The 15,858-nt window shown below is 33.1% G+C and overlaps 2 protein-coding genes across 2 annotated transcripts; one reads left to right on the top strand and one right to left on the bottom strand.

The window, feature by feature from the left end:
• Positions 1-260: 260 nt before the first annotated feature.
• LOC124529680 (gem-associated protein 2-like) lies at positions 261-2,097 on the top strand. The gene is made up of 4 exons (XM_047103533.1): positions 261-835; positions 1,290-1,599; positions 1,682-1,781; positions 1,862-2,097. Exons 1-4 carry the CDS (start codon positions 602-604, stop codon positions 1,968-1,970), a joined length of 753 nt encoding a protein of 250 aa, XP_046959489.1. The 5' UTR covers positions 261-601; the 3' UTR covers positions 1,971-2,097.
• Positions 2,098-2,340: 243 nt separating this feature from the next.
• On the bottom strand, positions 2,341-6,111 carry LOC124532658 (trans-1,2-dihydrobenzene-1,2-diol dehydrogenase-like). Its single transcript, XM_047107698.1, has 6 exons — positions 5,816-6,111; positions 4,692-4,896; positions 4,250-4,541; positions 3,524-3,770; positions 3,113-3,266; positions 2,341-2,503 (listed from the first exon to the last, which is right to left on the bottom strand). Exons 2-6 carry the CDS (start codon positions 4,894-4,896, stop codon positions 2,388-2,390), a joined length of 1,014 nt encoding a protein of 337 aa, XP_046963654.1. The 5' UTR covers positions 5,816-6,111; the 3' UTR covers positions 2,341-2,387.
• Between the last annotated feature and the right edge of the window lie 9,747 nt (positions 6,112-15,858).

The following is a 15,858-nucleotide window of genomic DNA, read 5'->3' as shown; positions in this document are numbered from 1 at the left end:
TATATAGATGATCTGACTACTCATCTACTGTCAGATTGTATTACCACGGACCTTTAAAGCTCTAGAATATAATATAATAACTTAAATTATGCAAAGAAACAAAAGCACGATTCCACGTTTCATTATACAGATATATATTAAAGCAAGAGTCTTAATAACATATCTTAATTTTTTTTTTAAATAAACACATTATAAACACTGCTTTTTTAATTTTTTTATGGCAACTCCGCTTCATTTTTAATAATTTTAATGTGAACAAAACATTAACAATTCATATTTCATTTTAACAAGGTATAAATATAAAGATAAATACGTATATAACATATATTATGTATTAATAATTTAATATATTTATACGAAGTGTCTAGCCTGTGTACCAAAGGATGATAAATTAAAAGAAAGATTTCATTACTTTATTATATAAAAATAACAAAAAAAATCCTTCTTGTTTAAAGGCATATATTGTGTAATTTTATTACGTTGTAATGAAATAAAAATAACATTAAAATATCTCAGAAGTCATTAAGCAACAAATATTTTAATCATCGAAACGTCTCAAAAGTGTAATGGTATTGGGTTTCTCTATTGATGATTGTGAAAAATGACATCAACTAAAAAACATATTTATAAAACAAATAATCGTGAAGAAGATTCGGACTCCCTGTTGACTCCATGCTTTAAAATTAATTCTGATGTGGCCTTAAAGGAAATTCCTACAACAGGTGAAGAATATCTCCTAAAAGTAATGAAAGAAAGGGAGAATTATTCTACTGTGACAAAATGTAACAAGGACTTTTCTAAGTTTGCTCAAAATCAGTCGTGTTTTGTTAAAGAGGTAATGTAAAGAGTGACATTAATACTTTAACAACAAATATATAATTTTATCCTTCTGGTAGTATTCATTGGTATATTTGATGTACAATTACCATACCCATATTACCAGACCATAGAAAGCTCAGAAGGAGCGAGTTAGAAACTATGGGGTTAGGAAATAATATGTAGATTTTTCTGTTTTCATTATTATTATAAATCTTATGTGAAAGTGATATGTGTAATGCAATATCAATAGTTAAGAAGACATAGTTGTTATTAAGTTAAACAAATATATATTTATTTCTAATTATTTGTTTAATTTTTGCAGTGAATAGGTATTTTAAGTCAGTTTAAAAGTATTAGTTTCCATATAAAGTGTGTATGTAAATAATGTAAAAGAGATGTGTAGTTTTTCTATTGAGTTTTGCATATTTAGATTATTTCAATTATGTAATTTTTTTAATGAATTATTTCAGCTGCCACATGCCAAGGCACCAGATAATCTGAAACCGACTATAGAATGGCAAAATATTCAAGTAGCAGATTTTTCAGATGTTCGAATGTATGTGTCACGGTTACTATTAAAAAAGTCACTATGGCCCAGTGACGTAAGGAAGCTAGACCTTGATCCAAATAATATTATTGCTTGGAAAAATTTATTTGAAAGAGATCCAAAATTATCATACGTTCTAGGCCTACACAATGCTATGTTGGACCGTGGCTTAGAAATACTAATTGAAATATTGGATAGTGTGAAACCTGGTAGCACAATTAGTCATAAAACAGGTAATATGTTCTTTTTGTAACTGTATTATAGCAATAGCTTTTTGACACTGAAGAATCTTAAGGCAGTGATACACATTTTTAGGTCAGTGGATTTATGCGTTTCTTGCTTGCACGAGACAGCCTCTCCTCTCAGACACAACTAGTATTTTAAGGAGTTTAGCTAGAAAATGTGGAGAAATAAGGTATTTTACATTTTATTTCATCAAATTTAAAGATATAATTTTATTACTTTCAATATTAAGCAAGTACTATGATTTTGCAGATCACATCTTAATCCAGAGGATGAAAGTTCAATAACAGCTGCAGTACCTTTAAATATATTCATATGCCTTGTTTCCCGATACTTCAGGCAGTATGATTTAGCTGATTGATTAATGTAAGCAATAACGATAAGCTTTTGACAAAGAAGTATCAAAACTTGTTCTGAAAGTATACACTATGCAATTTTATGCTGACTGAAATAAAAACACATTTTATAAGTATATATTTAAAAGTACAGACCAGAGTTTTATTTAAATAATGTAATACATAAATATAATATGTCAAATACCTTTTTATAGCTTACACATTATTTATTAATTTCTGGAAGACATTATTTTATAATATATAAATGTAGTCAAATAATATAGTAAGGCATTATAATAAATTAACAATTTTAGTAACAGTCTAATAAGAAAGAATAGCTTGTTAAATATTTCATGCTTAACAATATGTTATTAATTTTAAAAAAAAGTCAATATCATTAAAAATATATATATTAAAAATTTACATTTTTCCAAATATACACTTTAAACTTCTGTGTCATCAACTTCGAAGTGAACTCCAACTTGTTTTCGCACTATATCTCTTAGTTTGGCTAACAAAAGACTTTCTTCGTGAGACATTCGAGGCGATTCAGTAAGTCCTGTAAATTATTAATAAAATTATATACATCGGCCGTATTAAGTATTCAATTCGTACACGACTTCGTACGTGTACACCCCCCCCCCCTTCAAGTTGCAATATCCCAAAGTCCATATAACCTATGTATATCTATGAACTTATAGTTACGAAGATCTCGTGATTTCCTTTACTAAGTAACGAACGCAAGTTAGGAAAACTAAGTTCCAACCTTCAACTTAACAATTGACACAATTGATGTATGTATCATGTTTAAAAAAGTCGAGATGGCCCAGTGGTTAGAACGCGTGCATCTTAACCGATAATTGCAGGTTCAAATCCAGGCAAGCACCGCTGATTCATGCGCTTAATTTGTCTTTATAATTCATCTCGGGCTCAGCGGTGAAAGAAAACATCGTGAGGAAACCTGCATGTGACAAATTTCATAGAAATACTGCCACATGTGTATTCCACCGACCCGCATTGGAACAGTGTGGTGGAATATGTTCCAAAACCTTCTCCTCAAAGGGAGAGGAGGCCTTTAGCCCAGCAGTGGGAATTTACAGGCTGTTGTTGTATCATGTTTAAAAGTATAAAAATCTTTAATGAAAATAAATGTTGTAAAATAACCCACCTTGCTTTATACAACGCGCTACCTCGAGAGCTTCATAAACTAAGCCTGCACTGTTCCCAAAATTATATTCTAGGGCTGAAGTGTGTAAAGCAAAGTTTTCAACTTTGCCGTCACTGTGGATCATAATGTCCGGAAAATGGAAGGGGTCCTCGACCTTAAAATATAAAAGTTTAGATTCAATAATAATAGTATTGATTATATAAGCGGTGTTGCCGTAAAATATAAAAAATATATTTTATTAGTATACTGTACCATCTATAAGAATAACATGATCTTCCAGGCTATCGTACCAATTCGTAGGCACTGTATACTAACATAATTATGTACATCAAAGACAGTGATGTTAAGACACAGACAATTTTACGATTTTTTACTTAAATTTCAATAAAAGTAATTCCAAACTCCACCTACCGTAACTCTCCCTTTAGTGCCGTAAACAGTAGCTTTGTTCCATAACTTAATCTTGGCGTTTACATTAAGTACTGCACGCCTATTGTCAGAATATTCTAGAATAATTGTGTCCACTACATCGACCCCGTCGTTATTTATTTCACCAACGGCCATGACCTTGACAGGCTCCTCTCTGAATACGAACTGTGCAAATTGTAAAGCATAAATCCCGATGTCTAGAACTGCACTACCACCCAAATCCTTTTTTCTGTAAAATTACATAATTGTATGTTATTATCTCATCTCCAATTTCCTGTATGAATTTTAGATGCGAGTAACACATGGTGGCAAACAGAACTTTCCTGTTTCATTCGCGCAAAAGTTTGCGACACCCTATCGTTCATTCACCCAGTGACGCGGACCTACATGTAACAACGGGCCAATTCTAGATAAGTTCCCGATTTTAAGCCTCAAATTAATCGTAACCTAACTGGATCGTTGTGTTAATGGAGTAAGAAAACGGCTTAACAGCGTCACTACGTTTCGATTGCGAAAAGTGAAGTGATAATTTGTTAGTGGTATTGACGCCCTGTTCTACCATGTTTTGGGAGGAGGGATCTTAAAAAATGTATTCAGTTTTTAACCGTCATCAAACTTTTATATATTTCTTTCTCCGTTAAAACAGAATATAATAAAATATTATATAAATTGGATGATATGCATTGTAAAAGATTATGCTGCGTATACCTAAGTCTATCGACATTTTCAATTGGGACGCCAAAATTAACTTCGACGAATTGAACATCTCCTAGTTTACCAGACTGAATTTCTTTTTCCAAAGCCAAGTACGACGGCGCAAAGCGAGACCAAACTGCTTCCATTATGAACAGCTTTTTACTCTTAGCAATATTCAGTAAACTTTCTGTCTCCTTGTAGTTCATACACAATGGTTTTTCACAGAGTACGTGTTTCCCACATTCCAAGAATAACTTTGAAAGTTCGAAGTGGTCTGGATTAAGAGCGCCAATGTAAGCCACATCTAAAATTTATATTCCGTAAATACATTTGTTTTATATATATACACACAGTTCCACGACTGTTTAAAAATATAAACATAAGAAGGAATAGATAAAGAATTAAAAATTATATAAACAAATGCTTTGAAAGACTGTTATCCATACATCCTTACCAATATCACTGCTCCTTGCCATTTCATCATAAGAGGCGAAAACTTTTGCGATTTTATGAGTTTTAGCAAATTTCTCAGCTCTTGATTTATCACGAGCTGCAACTGCTGCTATAACTTGATCCCCAACGTTAGGAAAGCTATTGAAGGCATTGACGAAATCATGAGAGATTTTACCAGAGGTAACAATACCCCAGCGAATCGTCATCTGAAAGGGAGGAATACCCCGTAAAATTTAATCATTTTATTATACAATTAATAAAAACCTTAACATGTTAATATACTCAAAATCAATTATATCAAGGGAACTGCCATCATTTTTCATATTTGACTCTAATATTAAACAATAATAAATCTCATCAAAATTTTTTTTCTTAAAATATATTTTTGGATGTGGCGCGCTAAAACTATGCCTGACGAATGGACCCCAAATAACACCGCATATCGAAACTTATGTTTTAATGACATTAACAAATGAGCATGGCTACCGATATAAAGAACCATCCCTCAAAAACTAATCGATCTAGATAGTAAAACTTAAGAGAGGTTATAGTTTATATTTAAGAATTTTATTTTTTTAATTATTTTCTGTGACTTAACATGGGCACCTAGATATATAAAGATAAAGGAAAATTTTTGGAATAAAAAAATTATTCTGTGATTTTGGAGGGGAAATTAGGGGGTAAGAATAGATAGTACATGAGAGAAAATATACACAGAGTACATGTAAAAAAACTATGCTTTCTTTTTATGTTATACAAGGGCACACTTGCCATACAACATACTTCGCAGCTTGGAATTAAAAAAAAATATTATTATATAATTATTATTTTTTTTTAAGAAAAAATGTAGTCAAATATTTACGTACAATGAAACATTAAAGAGATAAAAAAATTGTAAAGTCTTACAAATTACTTTTAGAAGACTATAAAGTAAGCCACAAAAATAAGGTTCCGTATATTTATAGTCTAGACTTTATTTATTAAAATTATGAAATATCGAATTAGTGTTTCAGGAATAAAGGTACTTAATAAAATCGCATACTCATACTAAAGCAATAAAAAAGAATTAATAATAATAAAATATTTGATTATTTATTTTCTCACTAGCTAATGTTTAATTCTTACCTCTGGATAATCTATTAATATTTTACTTTGACAGAAGAAGTAGACTTGGGCCGCGATAAGCGCCTAAATGCGGCTCTGGGAACACTCAAAATTATAAAAATCACAATATTTAAGAGGTGACACTGTGGCGAGTGGTTTTAAACGAAAATAAAGTTTACTAAAGTTTATCAGCATTTTCGATGCCAAATGACAATAACATCTTATCTATAAGTTGGTGAAACTGTATTTAGTGATGTCCGAATAGTCCGTTATCGTAGTTTATATTGAGATAAAAAGTTATGGAAAAATACTACTCAATACAAATAACTCGACATAAATTAATATTAATTGTAGTAAATAAAGGTTGTAAGAGTAAAACATGGGATCTTTTGGCAAATTAGAACATTTCAAAATCAAGCGCCGTAGAATTATATTTTAACACTGTTAAGCGGCAATATAAATAATTATTTAATAAATGAATTTGAACATTATATACTTACATATATACATAAAAAAATAATACCCTTTTTGATATAATCAAATAATAATAATAATAATAATAAGCCCCCCAAAGTCCAACCTTTCGTCCAGACTCGAACACCTGAGTCACGTGGGGGGCGGACACCCGCAATGAATTAACTATGCGGGTGACTAACAGGGCAATGGCAAACCCATCGATATGGAGCTAAGAAGTAAACGATCACGTATAATGCCGCTGCCCGGGGGCGATCGCCGGGGCACATCTGGAGCCGACGCTGGATGTTTCAGCCTGCGAACCGTCAGCAGTGAGGAGTTGAACAGGCGGACCCTCGCTGGGGATGAACCCGAAAATGCTACAGCCGAACTAGGAGGGTGTTGTTCACCGTCTCCATGCAATAGCCCAACCGTAACAATAACTTCAAATAACTCATCATTCAGATTTTCTCCCATGTCATCATCATCTAGTAGCATGCCTTTAGAGGATGTTGTGCAACCGACGCTTTCTGTCAATAAACCTGCACCCACCACTAATGGCCTTAAAAAGCGTAGGAAATGGAGTCCCGATATTAATAAATTTATCCTGCGCAAATATCTAGAGATTACTAAATTGAAAACTGACACAAAAGCATATCTTACACCATTGTACGAAAACTTTAGTAAAATGTATCCTGATATGAACGACGTAACTCGACAACGACTTGGTGATCAACGGAGAGCTATAATTCAAAAAAAGTTATTACCCCAATCTACAATAGACCAAATTTACAATCAAGTCAAAACGGAATTGCAAAGTATATCATCCACAAATATTCAATCTCAGTATTCAATATTGAACATCTCTACATCAAATAACACAAACAGAAATTTAAAAACACCTACACAACAGGCACGTATGAAGTGGACGAAAGAACACAATGAGGCAATAATAAGAGCATACTACAAAATAACTCAACTAGAATCAAACATAACCGCATATAGGCAACCACTTCACCAGGCTTTTATTGACACTTTTCCACACTTAGCACATATATCGGAACAAAGAATTGCTGATCAGAGACGTCTCATTTTTACTAACAACTATGTTAGCAAGGATAAGCGCGAAGCGATTAAAGAAGAAGTTGCACAAGAATTAAATAGACATGCAAATACCCAAATTCAAAACCCAGATGTTCAAAATTGTAGTGATTCAACCTCTCAAACTATGGTACACTCAGAAACTACGCAAAGTAACAGCTACATACAAACACCTAACACACAAACTCATATAACACCTTTAGTAAATCAACGAACACAGACACAAGATACGCTCCAAATAGATAATATAGATCTAAGAAAGGAGATGATGGATGGTAGTTTAGAAAAAGAACTTTTGGAGAAACTTCGAGAGACACTAGAAATGTACACAGATATAATTCCAGAAATTAGACCAAAATTACCAAGGATAAAAGAAAACAAAGAACTATACAAACTAGTCAATATATTTAACAAAAATATCTTACACAAATTTGTAAAAGATGATACAACTATTTCAGAAGTTCACACCCTAATCTACTGCACAGCAATGGTCATAAGTAAGCAAATAGGATACAAAGTACGAATAAATAATGACAGACAACAAGTCACACCTGAAAAACAACCATGGCAAATTAGGTTAGAAAAAGACATAGCAGCTCTAAGAGTGGACATAGGAAGATTAAGCCAATATGTTAAAAACAATAGATCGAAGAAAATCATACGCGATGTAACTTTAATTTTAAGTAAGAATAAAATACATTCATCTCATGAAGGGAATAATATTACACCACAAGATGTTTTAGACACACTTAAACAAAAATTAGCGCTAAAATCACATAGACTAGCTCGTTACTTAAAGGCTCTAAAGAGGAAACAAGACAACAAACTATTTATTACTAATGAAAAAGGTTTTTACAGGCAATTAGAACATAGTGGTAGCAAAAATAATAACCTTAAAAATTCAGAAATACCGGATACAGATGATCTCAAAAACTACTGGGCCGAATTATGGGAAAAAAGTGAGTGTCATAACGAAGAAGCAAAGTGGATAAAGGAAGAAGAAAGAAAATGGGAAGGTATTGAAGAAATGGAATTTTTAGATTTAACAAGAGAAGATATTGAAACAGTAACGCGAAAAATGAAAAACTGGAAGGCTGCGGGGTTAGATGGTGTACAAAACTTTTGGTTTAAAAAACTTACTTTTCTACACGAGATACTTGCTAAAAAATGAACAGAACTGATTAAAGGAGAAGCTCAATTACCAGACTTTGTAACAAAGGGTATAACCCATATGCTACCAAAAAGCGAAGATACATCAAACCCATCTCAGTATAGACCAATTACTTGTTTGCCAACCTTATACAAACTAATTACGTCCTGCATATCCAACAAAATTAAATCCCATATAGAATCCAATAACATATTAGCAGAAGAGCAAAAAGGTTGTAGGCAGAGTCATAGGGGATGTAAGGAACAGTTAATTATTGATTCTACAATTCTAAAACAAGCACAAAAACACAGTAGAAATTTACATGTAACATACATCGACTACAAAAAAGCTTTTGACAGTGTACCACATTCTTGGTTAATTAGAGTTCTTCAAATCTATAAAGTAAACCCGACAATAATAACATTCCTGGAAGATGCCATGACCAAATGGAAAACAACTTTATCCCTTTCCAACGGGACTTCCAAAATAACCACAGATGAAATTCATATTTGTAACGGCATTTTTCAGGGTTATTCTCTCAGTCCCCTATGGTTCTGCCTTGCACTTAACCCACTTTCGCATTTACTTAACCAATCTAAAAAAGGATACAAGCTATCTAACAGTACAGCAATAACGCATCTTATGTATATGGATGACATCAAGTTATATGGTAAATCAGATAATGATATGAAAGACCTCCTAACAATAACAGCGACCTTCAGTAAAGATATCCACATGACGTTTGGACTTGATAAATGCAAAACTTTACACATTCACAGTGGAAAGATATTGAAAGGAGATTATAATATAAATAATGAAATAAATATTACAGCAATGGACATAAACCACACATATAAGTATCTAGGCATACAACAAAACAAATACATAAATCACACACAAATTAAAAAAGAACTTACATCAGAATATCTAAGAAGAGTCAATATCATATGTAGAAAGAAACTTAATTCTAGAAATCTGTTTAAAGCTCTCAATACTTACGCCGTTCCTATACTGACATACTCATTTGCTATAATTAAATGGACCAATACAGATATATCTCACTTACAAATTAAAACAAGAACTTCATTAACTAAACAAAAATACCTGCACCCAAAATCTGCCATTGAAAGAATGACCATTAAAAGAGAGAAAGGGGGAAGAGGACTAATTGATCTTAAAATATTGTGGGAAAGCCAAATAAATAACCTGAGAAATTTTTTCTATAGCAAAACTGAGAGTCCAATACACAGAGCCGTAGTAGACATAGACGATAAAATGACACCACTAAATTTAAAAGAAATGCACGTCACTCATCAGTTAAAGAATATCACCGAAAACGAAAAACTAGATACATGGCGACAAAAACAGCTACATGGCAGACACATTAAAGACTTAGAACAACAACATATTGATTCAGCAGCTTCAAACAAATGGCTAAAATTAGGTTACTTATTCCCAGAAACAGAAGGATTCTTGATTTCAATACAAGACCAATACACTAAAAATTACAGGAAACATATAATTAAAGATCCCAGCGCTCTAGACGACCGATGTAGAAAATGCCACAAAAACCCAGAAACCATTCAGCACATAATAAATGCATGTCCACTTTTAACACAGAACGACTACACCCACCGACATAACCAAATCGCATATTTTATACATCAAAAACTAGCTATTAAATATAAACTGTTACCGCCAAAAGCAGAACCATACTACCAGTACACACCCAAAGCCGTTCTGGAGAGTCCCCGTTTTAGGATGTACTTTGACCGAGCTATACTAACAGACAAAACGATTTATTGCAATAGACCAGACATCACCCTAGTTAATAAATCGAATAAAACTGCATATTTAATAGACATAGCCGTTCCAAATACCCATAATATTAATCAAACAATTGCAGATAAAATACATAAATACTCGGAACTTAAAGAAGAGATTCTTAGAATATGGAATTTGGACAAAGTTTACATCGTTCCACTGGTACTCTCCAGTATGGGAGTAATTCCTAACCATCTACACCATAGTATTAAATTACTACAACTCCCAGAAAATACATATATCACCATGCAAAAAGCTGCCATCCTAAATACATGTCGTATTGTCCGTCGTTTTCTTCAGGATGAACCTACATCGAACGTATTGCCTAATTAAATGCATAAATAAGATCATTTACTTGGCTATGCCCGTAAATGATCTACAAAATACCAGCTCTCATGCTGAGAAAAACACATATGCAGAAAATAATAATAAAAAACTTTATTGAAAAAACACAATGCTTACATAATAGATTATAACATATGGTACAATATTAATCTTCTTAAACTTAGCTTAAACGATTTCAATGATTTCCATTGGTTTTGGTGCATTATGGTTTTAGCAATTTTAAAATGTTTGATTATCTTTGGACCCCACACTAGGAGACCTGTATCGTGGGGCCCGAACACTTGATTTAACAGGTTGCTTATCATCGGACCAAGGCTTAAATATTCACCAATCTGATTCTCTATACCTATAGCATTTGTGTTTGGTGTAACGTGTTAGTACTTATATTAGTATGATAAAAATATAATTATAATTGTTAAATAATAAATAAATATAGTAATAAAAAATAAATATGTAAAAATAATACATATATATATATACATAATAAGAGTAATAGATAAAATTAAGTGGTTACATTTAGTAGGTTTTCAGTATCGTCATAGGAGAGGGTCTTGAGCCAGGATGTTATTTTAATTTTAGCCTCTTTCATTGTTAGATGTCTTAAGTCACAGTGTTTTAGTGTTTTGTTGTATACTTGAGCTTGAACAAAAGGAGGAAAGCGTCTTGCAAAGGCAGTAGTGATACGTGGTATGGGTACTTTGTAAACTCTTTTTGTAGTAATCCCATTATCCGGTTTGCTGAGTAGCTCAGCATGCTTTATTATACATGTTTTTAATATATATAATAGCCGAACTGATAAAACTTCAGCTTCTTTGTAGAGCGCAGATGTGGGATACCTGAACGGTTTTTTCAACATAACTTTAAGTACTGATCTTTGAGCTCTCTCAAGTTCAAGCAGCAGAGTTTTTGCTGCGCTGCCCCAAGAGGATATACAGTAATTTATTAATGACTGGCACAATGACATGTATACTGTTCGGAGAATTTTAGTGTTAGTGACGTCTCGTAACTTATTCATTACGTTAATTATTTTGCGCGTCCTAGTTGTGATGTAGTTGATGTGGTGTTTGAATGAGAGGTTATGATCAATATATATTCCGAGGTATTTGATGGTATCCACTCTTTCTATTTCTTCGCAACTGCATTGATCATTTGCTTTTTTGCACGTGTGTATTTTTAGGCATAAAGATGTTTCTGAAGATGAAATAGCAGTTTTGTGAAAGCATATATACTTAGTTTTCTTTATATTTAGTGTGAGAAGGTTCTCTTGCAACCAGTTTTTAACCATTCCTGTACCTTCCTGGGCATGATGGATTGTTTCTTCCCAATTGGAGCCGTGAAAGATTAGTGCTGTATCGTCTGCATATGAGATTATGTTGGCATTTCTTATCACCAGGTTTTGTAGGTCATTTATATATAGAATAAACAGCGTTGGTCCGAGTATACTTCCTTGAGGAACTCCAAAATTGGTTACTTGGTGCTGACTTGTGAGATGGTTTATCCTAACACATTGTTGTCTACCTGTAAGGTAAGTTTTAAACCAGTCTAGAGATTTCCCTCTAATACCCGTCAGTTCCAGTTTTCTTAGAAGAATGGGTATCGAAACGGTGTCAAACGCCTTTGCAAGATCCAGAAACATACCAATGCACTTTTCTTTTTTATCCAAATGTTTAGCAATTGTAGTAGTTAGTAGTAACGTGGCATCCTCAGCTGACTTGTTTTTTCTGAATCCAAATTGACGTTTGGAGAAGATATTTAAGGATTCTAAGAAGACCACAAGTCTTTTGTTTATGATTTTTTCTAATAATTTAGAAAAAACACCTAAAAGCGATATTGGACGATAGTTCACAGGAATGTCTTTTGGTCCTGATTTATGGATAGGACAGATAAGCGCTATTTTCCAATCCTCAGGAAATTTTCCTGTTATGATACTTGCGTTAAAGATAAATGTCAATGGTTTTATGATTTCCTTTCTAATTTGTTTGATTGTCTTATTATCTAGTCTATCAATGCCTGAAGTTTTCTTATCATCGAGCTGCTTTATCAACATTTCAACTTCTGCCTCATCTGTTGGTTGTATGAAGAAAGAGTGAGTTGGTGAATGTGATAATCTTATCCTAGCTGTTAATTCTTCTTCAGATTGAGCGATGTCATTGAGTATGTCACATGCAAGGTTTTCTCCTAGGGTTGCAAAGTACTCGCAGCATATGTTCAAGGAATGAAGTTTATTTCTAGAGGTTTTTATTTGAAGTAGTTCTTCTGGTTCGTTCACATCTTTTGTCATATAACATATATTTTTGATAGATTTCCATAGTTTGTATGAGTTATCCTTGTTTTCTTCTAATTCTGTTAGTTCAAAATCAGCTTTAAGTTTTCGTAATAGTCCGTTACAAAAGTTACGGTACCTTGTATAAATGACTTTCAACAAATCGTTGTTTGGTTGTGCTCTGTGTTGATTATGTAACCTGTCGCGATGTCTCATACACCTCATAAGCCCTGGTGTTACCCATGGCTTCAAATTGTACTTAGTCCGGCTTAATCTAACCATAGTCGTGTGTTTGTTTATAATTCCTAATAATGTTGTCATAAAGAGTTGAACCGCTACGTTTACGTCGGCAGAATTTGTAATATCAGACCAATTTAATTGTGACAGTTCTTTTATAATTGATTCTATATCTCTTTTCAGCCTCGTACGTGGCATTCGGTTTCCCTTTGGTGACTTGATTGTAAGACCTGTAATAGCAATGTTGTGGTCCGTTATATCAGAATCACACACTATGCCGGTAACACTGCCTTTTGTTTTGACCATCATGTGATCTAAACATGCGTTTCCTCTTGTTGGTAATGTAATAGCCGGTGAGAGAGCATGTTCTGCAAGTAAACAGAGATATTCCGCGCACGAAGAATGATTCGAAGCTGGTGTGATATTTATATTTATATCGCCACAAACGACTATGTTTGTTTGGTCTGTAATTTTGCACAAGAGGTTATCCAGTGATTCCAGGAAGTTGTCTACACTCCTAGTGCATGGAGATCTATATATGCCTAGTACCGTGACAAGGTTGTTGATTTTAACTAGCAGGCAGTCAGAGTTTAAATGAATGATCGTAAACACTTGCGCTTTGTGAGTTTTCTACGTAGATGACTACTCCGCTGTTTTGATTCCTCGTTGTTTTTGTGTTGTGTGCGGTATATCCTGGGAAGTGAGGTATAATAGAAGTGTCATTTAACCAACATTCTGTTAGGACTATAACGTCTATTTTCATACTAAAGCGACATAATGTAGTATAAAAACAGTTAAAGTTTTTCTCTAGACTTCGTATATTTAAGGTTAATATGATAAAATTGTGATCAGGGCTCATTGTATTTTTGCAAGTTTCTGGCATAGAAGTTGCGTGACAGTTAATATTGATTAATTACGGATCATAGCTAACGCTGTTTTGCAACATTGCGAATAATTAATAATTTAGGCAATATGTTTTTGCTTTGATTAAATGAAGTCACGCCATTAAATTCATCTGTTATGCAAATATTGACACTGTTATAAATATTAAGGATACGGGTTTGTGTTAGGTTTGTATGTGATAAAATTATTAGATAATAATAATATATATAACGTAATAATGTAAAAATAAGAAAATGATATATAGTACTCAAAGCTAGTAAATAATTGTATAAAAAATATATATGTAAGAATGTAATGAAATTTATGTTGGGTATGTGTTGTATTTTATTTATAGTAATAGAAATCTTCTCTAAGTTATAAATACTTAAACAAACAAATTTGGAGATGTATGTTTCCACGGTCATTAAAATACATTCTCGATTGATAGTAAAATATAGGAAGAACTTAACGTTATGTTTAAAATACATATCTACACAATATTTTTGGTAGTAATAAAAATGACTAAATTTACTAAAACTCAGAAGTAAGTAATCAAAACAAAAATAAAAATTACAATATTTTAGAGTCGGCAAGTTTATGTGTTTAGTTATTAATTTAGTTTTACATTTAACTAGGTGTTTGTTACATAGGTTTTTAGTAACTATTGCATTGGTTATCAAAATTTTATATAACACGTCGTTAATGATCAAAGTTGACATTTTGTAGATAAGTTTACAGTTGAGCAATTTACTAAGCAGTTTGTTTACATATTTAGTTGTTAGATAATCTGTCCAAGTCTTCTCCGATCGTATAGCAATGGCCGATTTTCCTTCTCGTTGACGAATATAAATATTTCCGTTGTTTGTCCAACAGAAAGCGTAGCCCTTCTCTTTTGATATGATTCTGCAATGACGAAAAAATTGCCTGTTTTGTTTAGTAAGTCGTTCGTTAAAATATATTTTACGTGTCGGTCCCGATACGCCCAGGTCGATGCTTGTGACGTTTTTTCGAACTTTACTTGCTTTAAGTAATTAATTTCGCTTAGACCGTCTTAATAAGCGTACAACAAGTGGTCTGGGAAGATTTTCTGTTTGGTCTAACGATTGTCGAGAGACCTGTTTACGCGTCCCCACTCGAGAAGCTGAATCTATTTCTTGTTCAGATAGATCTACGCCAATTTTCTTTGCAGTAAGTAATGTTATGTGAGTGACGTTTTCGTTGTTATGTTCAGGGATGCCACAGAGTTCTATTTCGTTTAATAAGTAGTTTTGTGTTTGGGCGTTTAGTTCGGAACGTAGTTCGAGGACTGTGCCTTTAAGGTTGTCGATTTCCGTGTTTCGATTTTCAAGCAATTTAATCCGAGACTCATTTTCCGATACCGAGGTAGCTAGATTATCTAGACGTTCATGACAGCGGAGCATTGATGTTGTGGCCTCATCCAATTTAATTTTAAGGGAGGACAGTTCCGTTGTCAGTAGGCGTACCTCGTTAATAAGGTCTGTTATATCAGAATTACTGGTATCAAGCGTGTATTCAGATTTTTTTCGTAGGGTGACATTTTGTGAGTCTATGGGTTGACGTACCGGGGTTGAACTGTTATCACCCTGTCTTCTTCTTTGGGCCGAACATTCTGGACATAGCAAAACTTTTTCATGATCTGGTGTTAGAGAAGTAGTACTTATGCACTTCAAGCAAAAAAGCTTATTACATTGCATAGAAGTACATTTTATAACATTGCCGTCCTTAGTATTTTTCAAGCAGCCGGCGCACTAAATATTTTTTAATGTAGCGACACTATCAAAGCTGTTT

This window comes from Vanessa cardui, chromosome 1, assembly GCF_905220365.1.
Source record: "Vanessa cardui chromosome 1, ilVanCard2.1, whole genome shotgun sequence".
In the NCBI taxonomy this organism is placed as follows: domain Eukaryota; kingdom Metazoa; phylum Arthropoda; class Insecta; order Lepidoptera; family Nymphalidae; genus Vanessa; species Vanessa cardui.
Note: the sequence above shows the minus strand (reverse complement) of the source record. Positions and strands in the feature narration are given on the sequence as shown.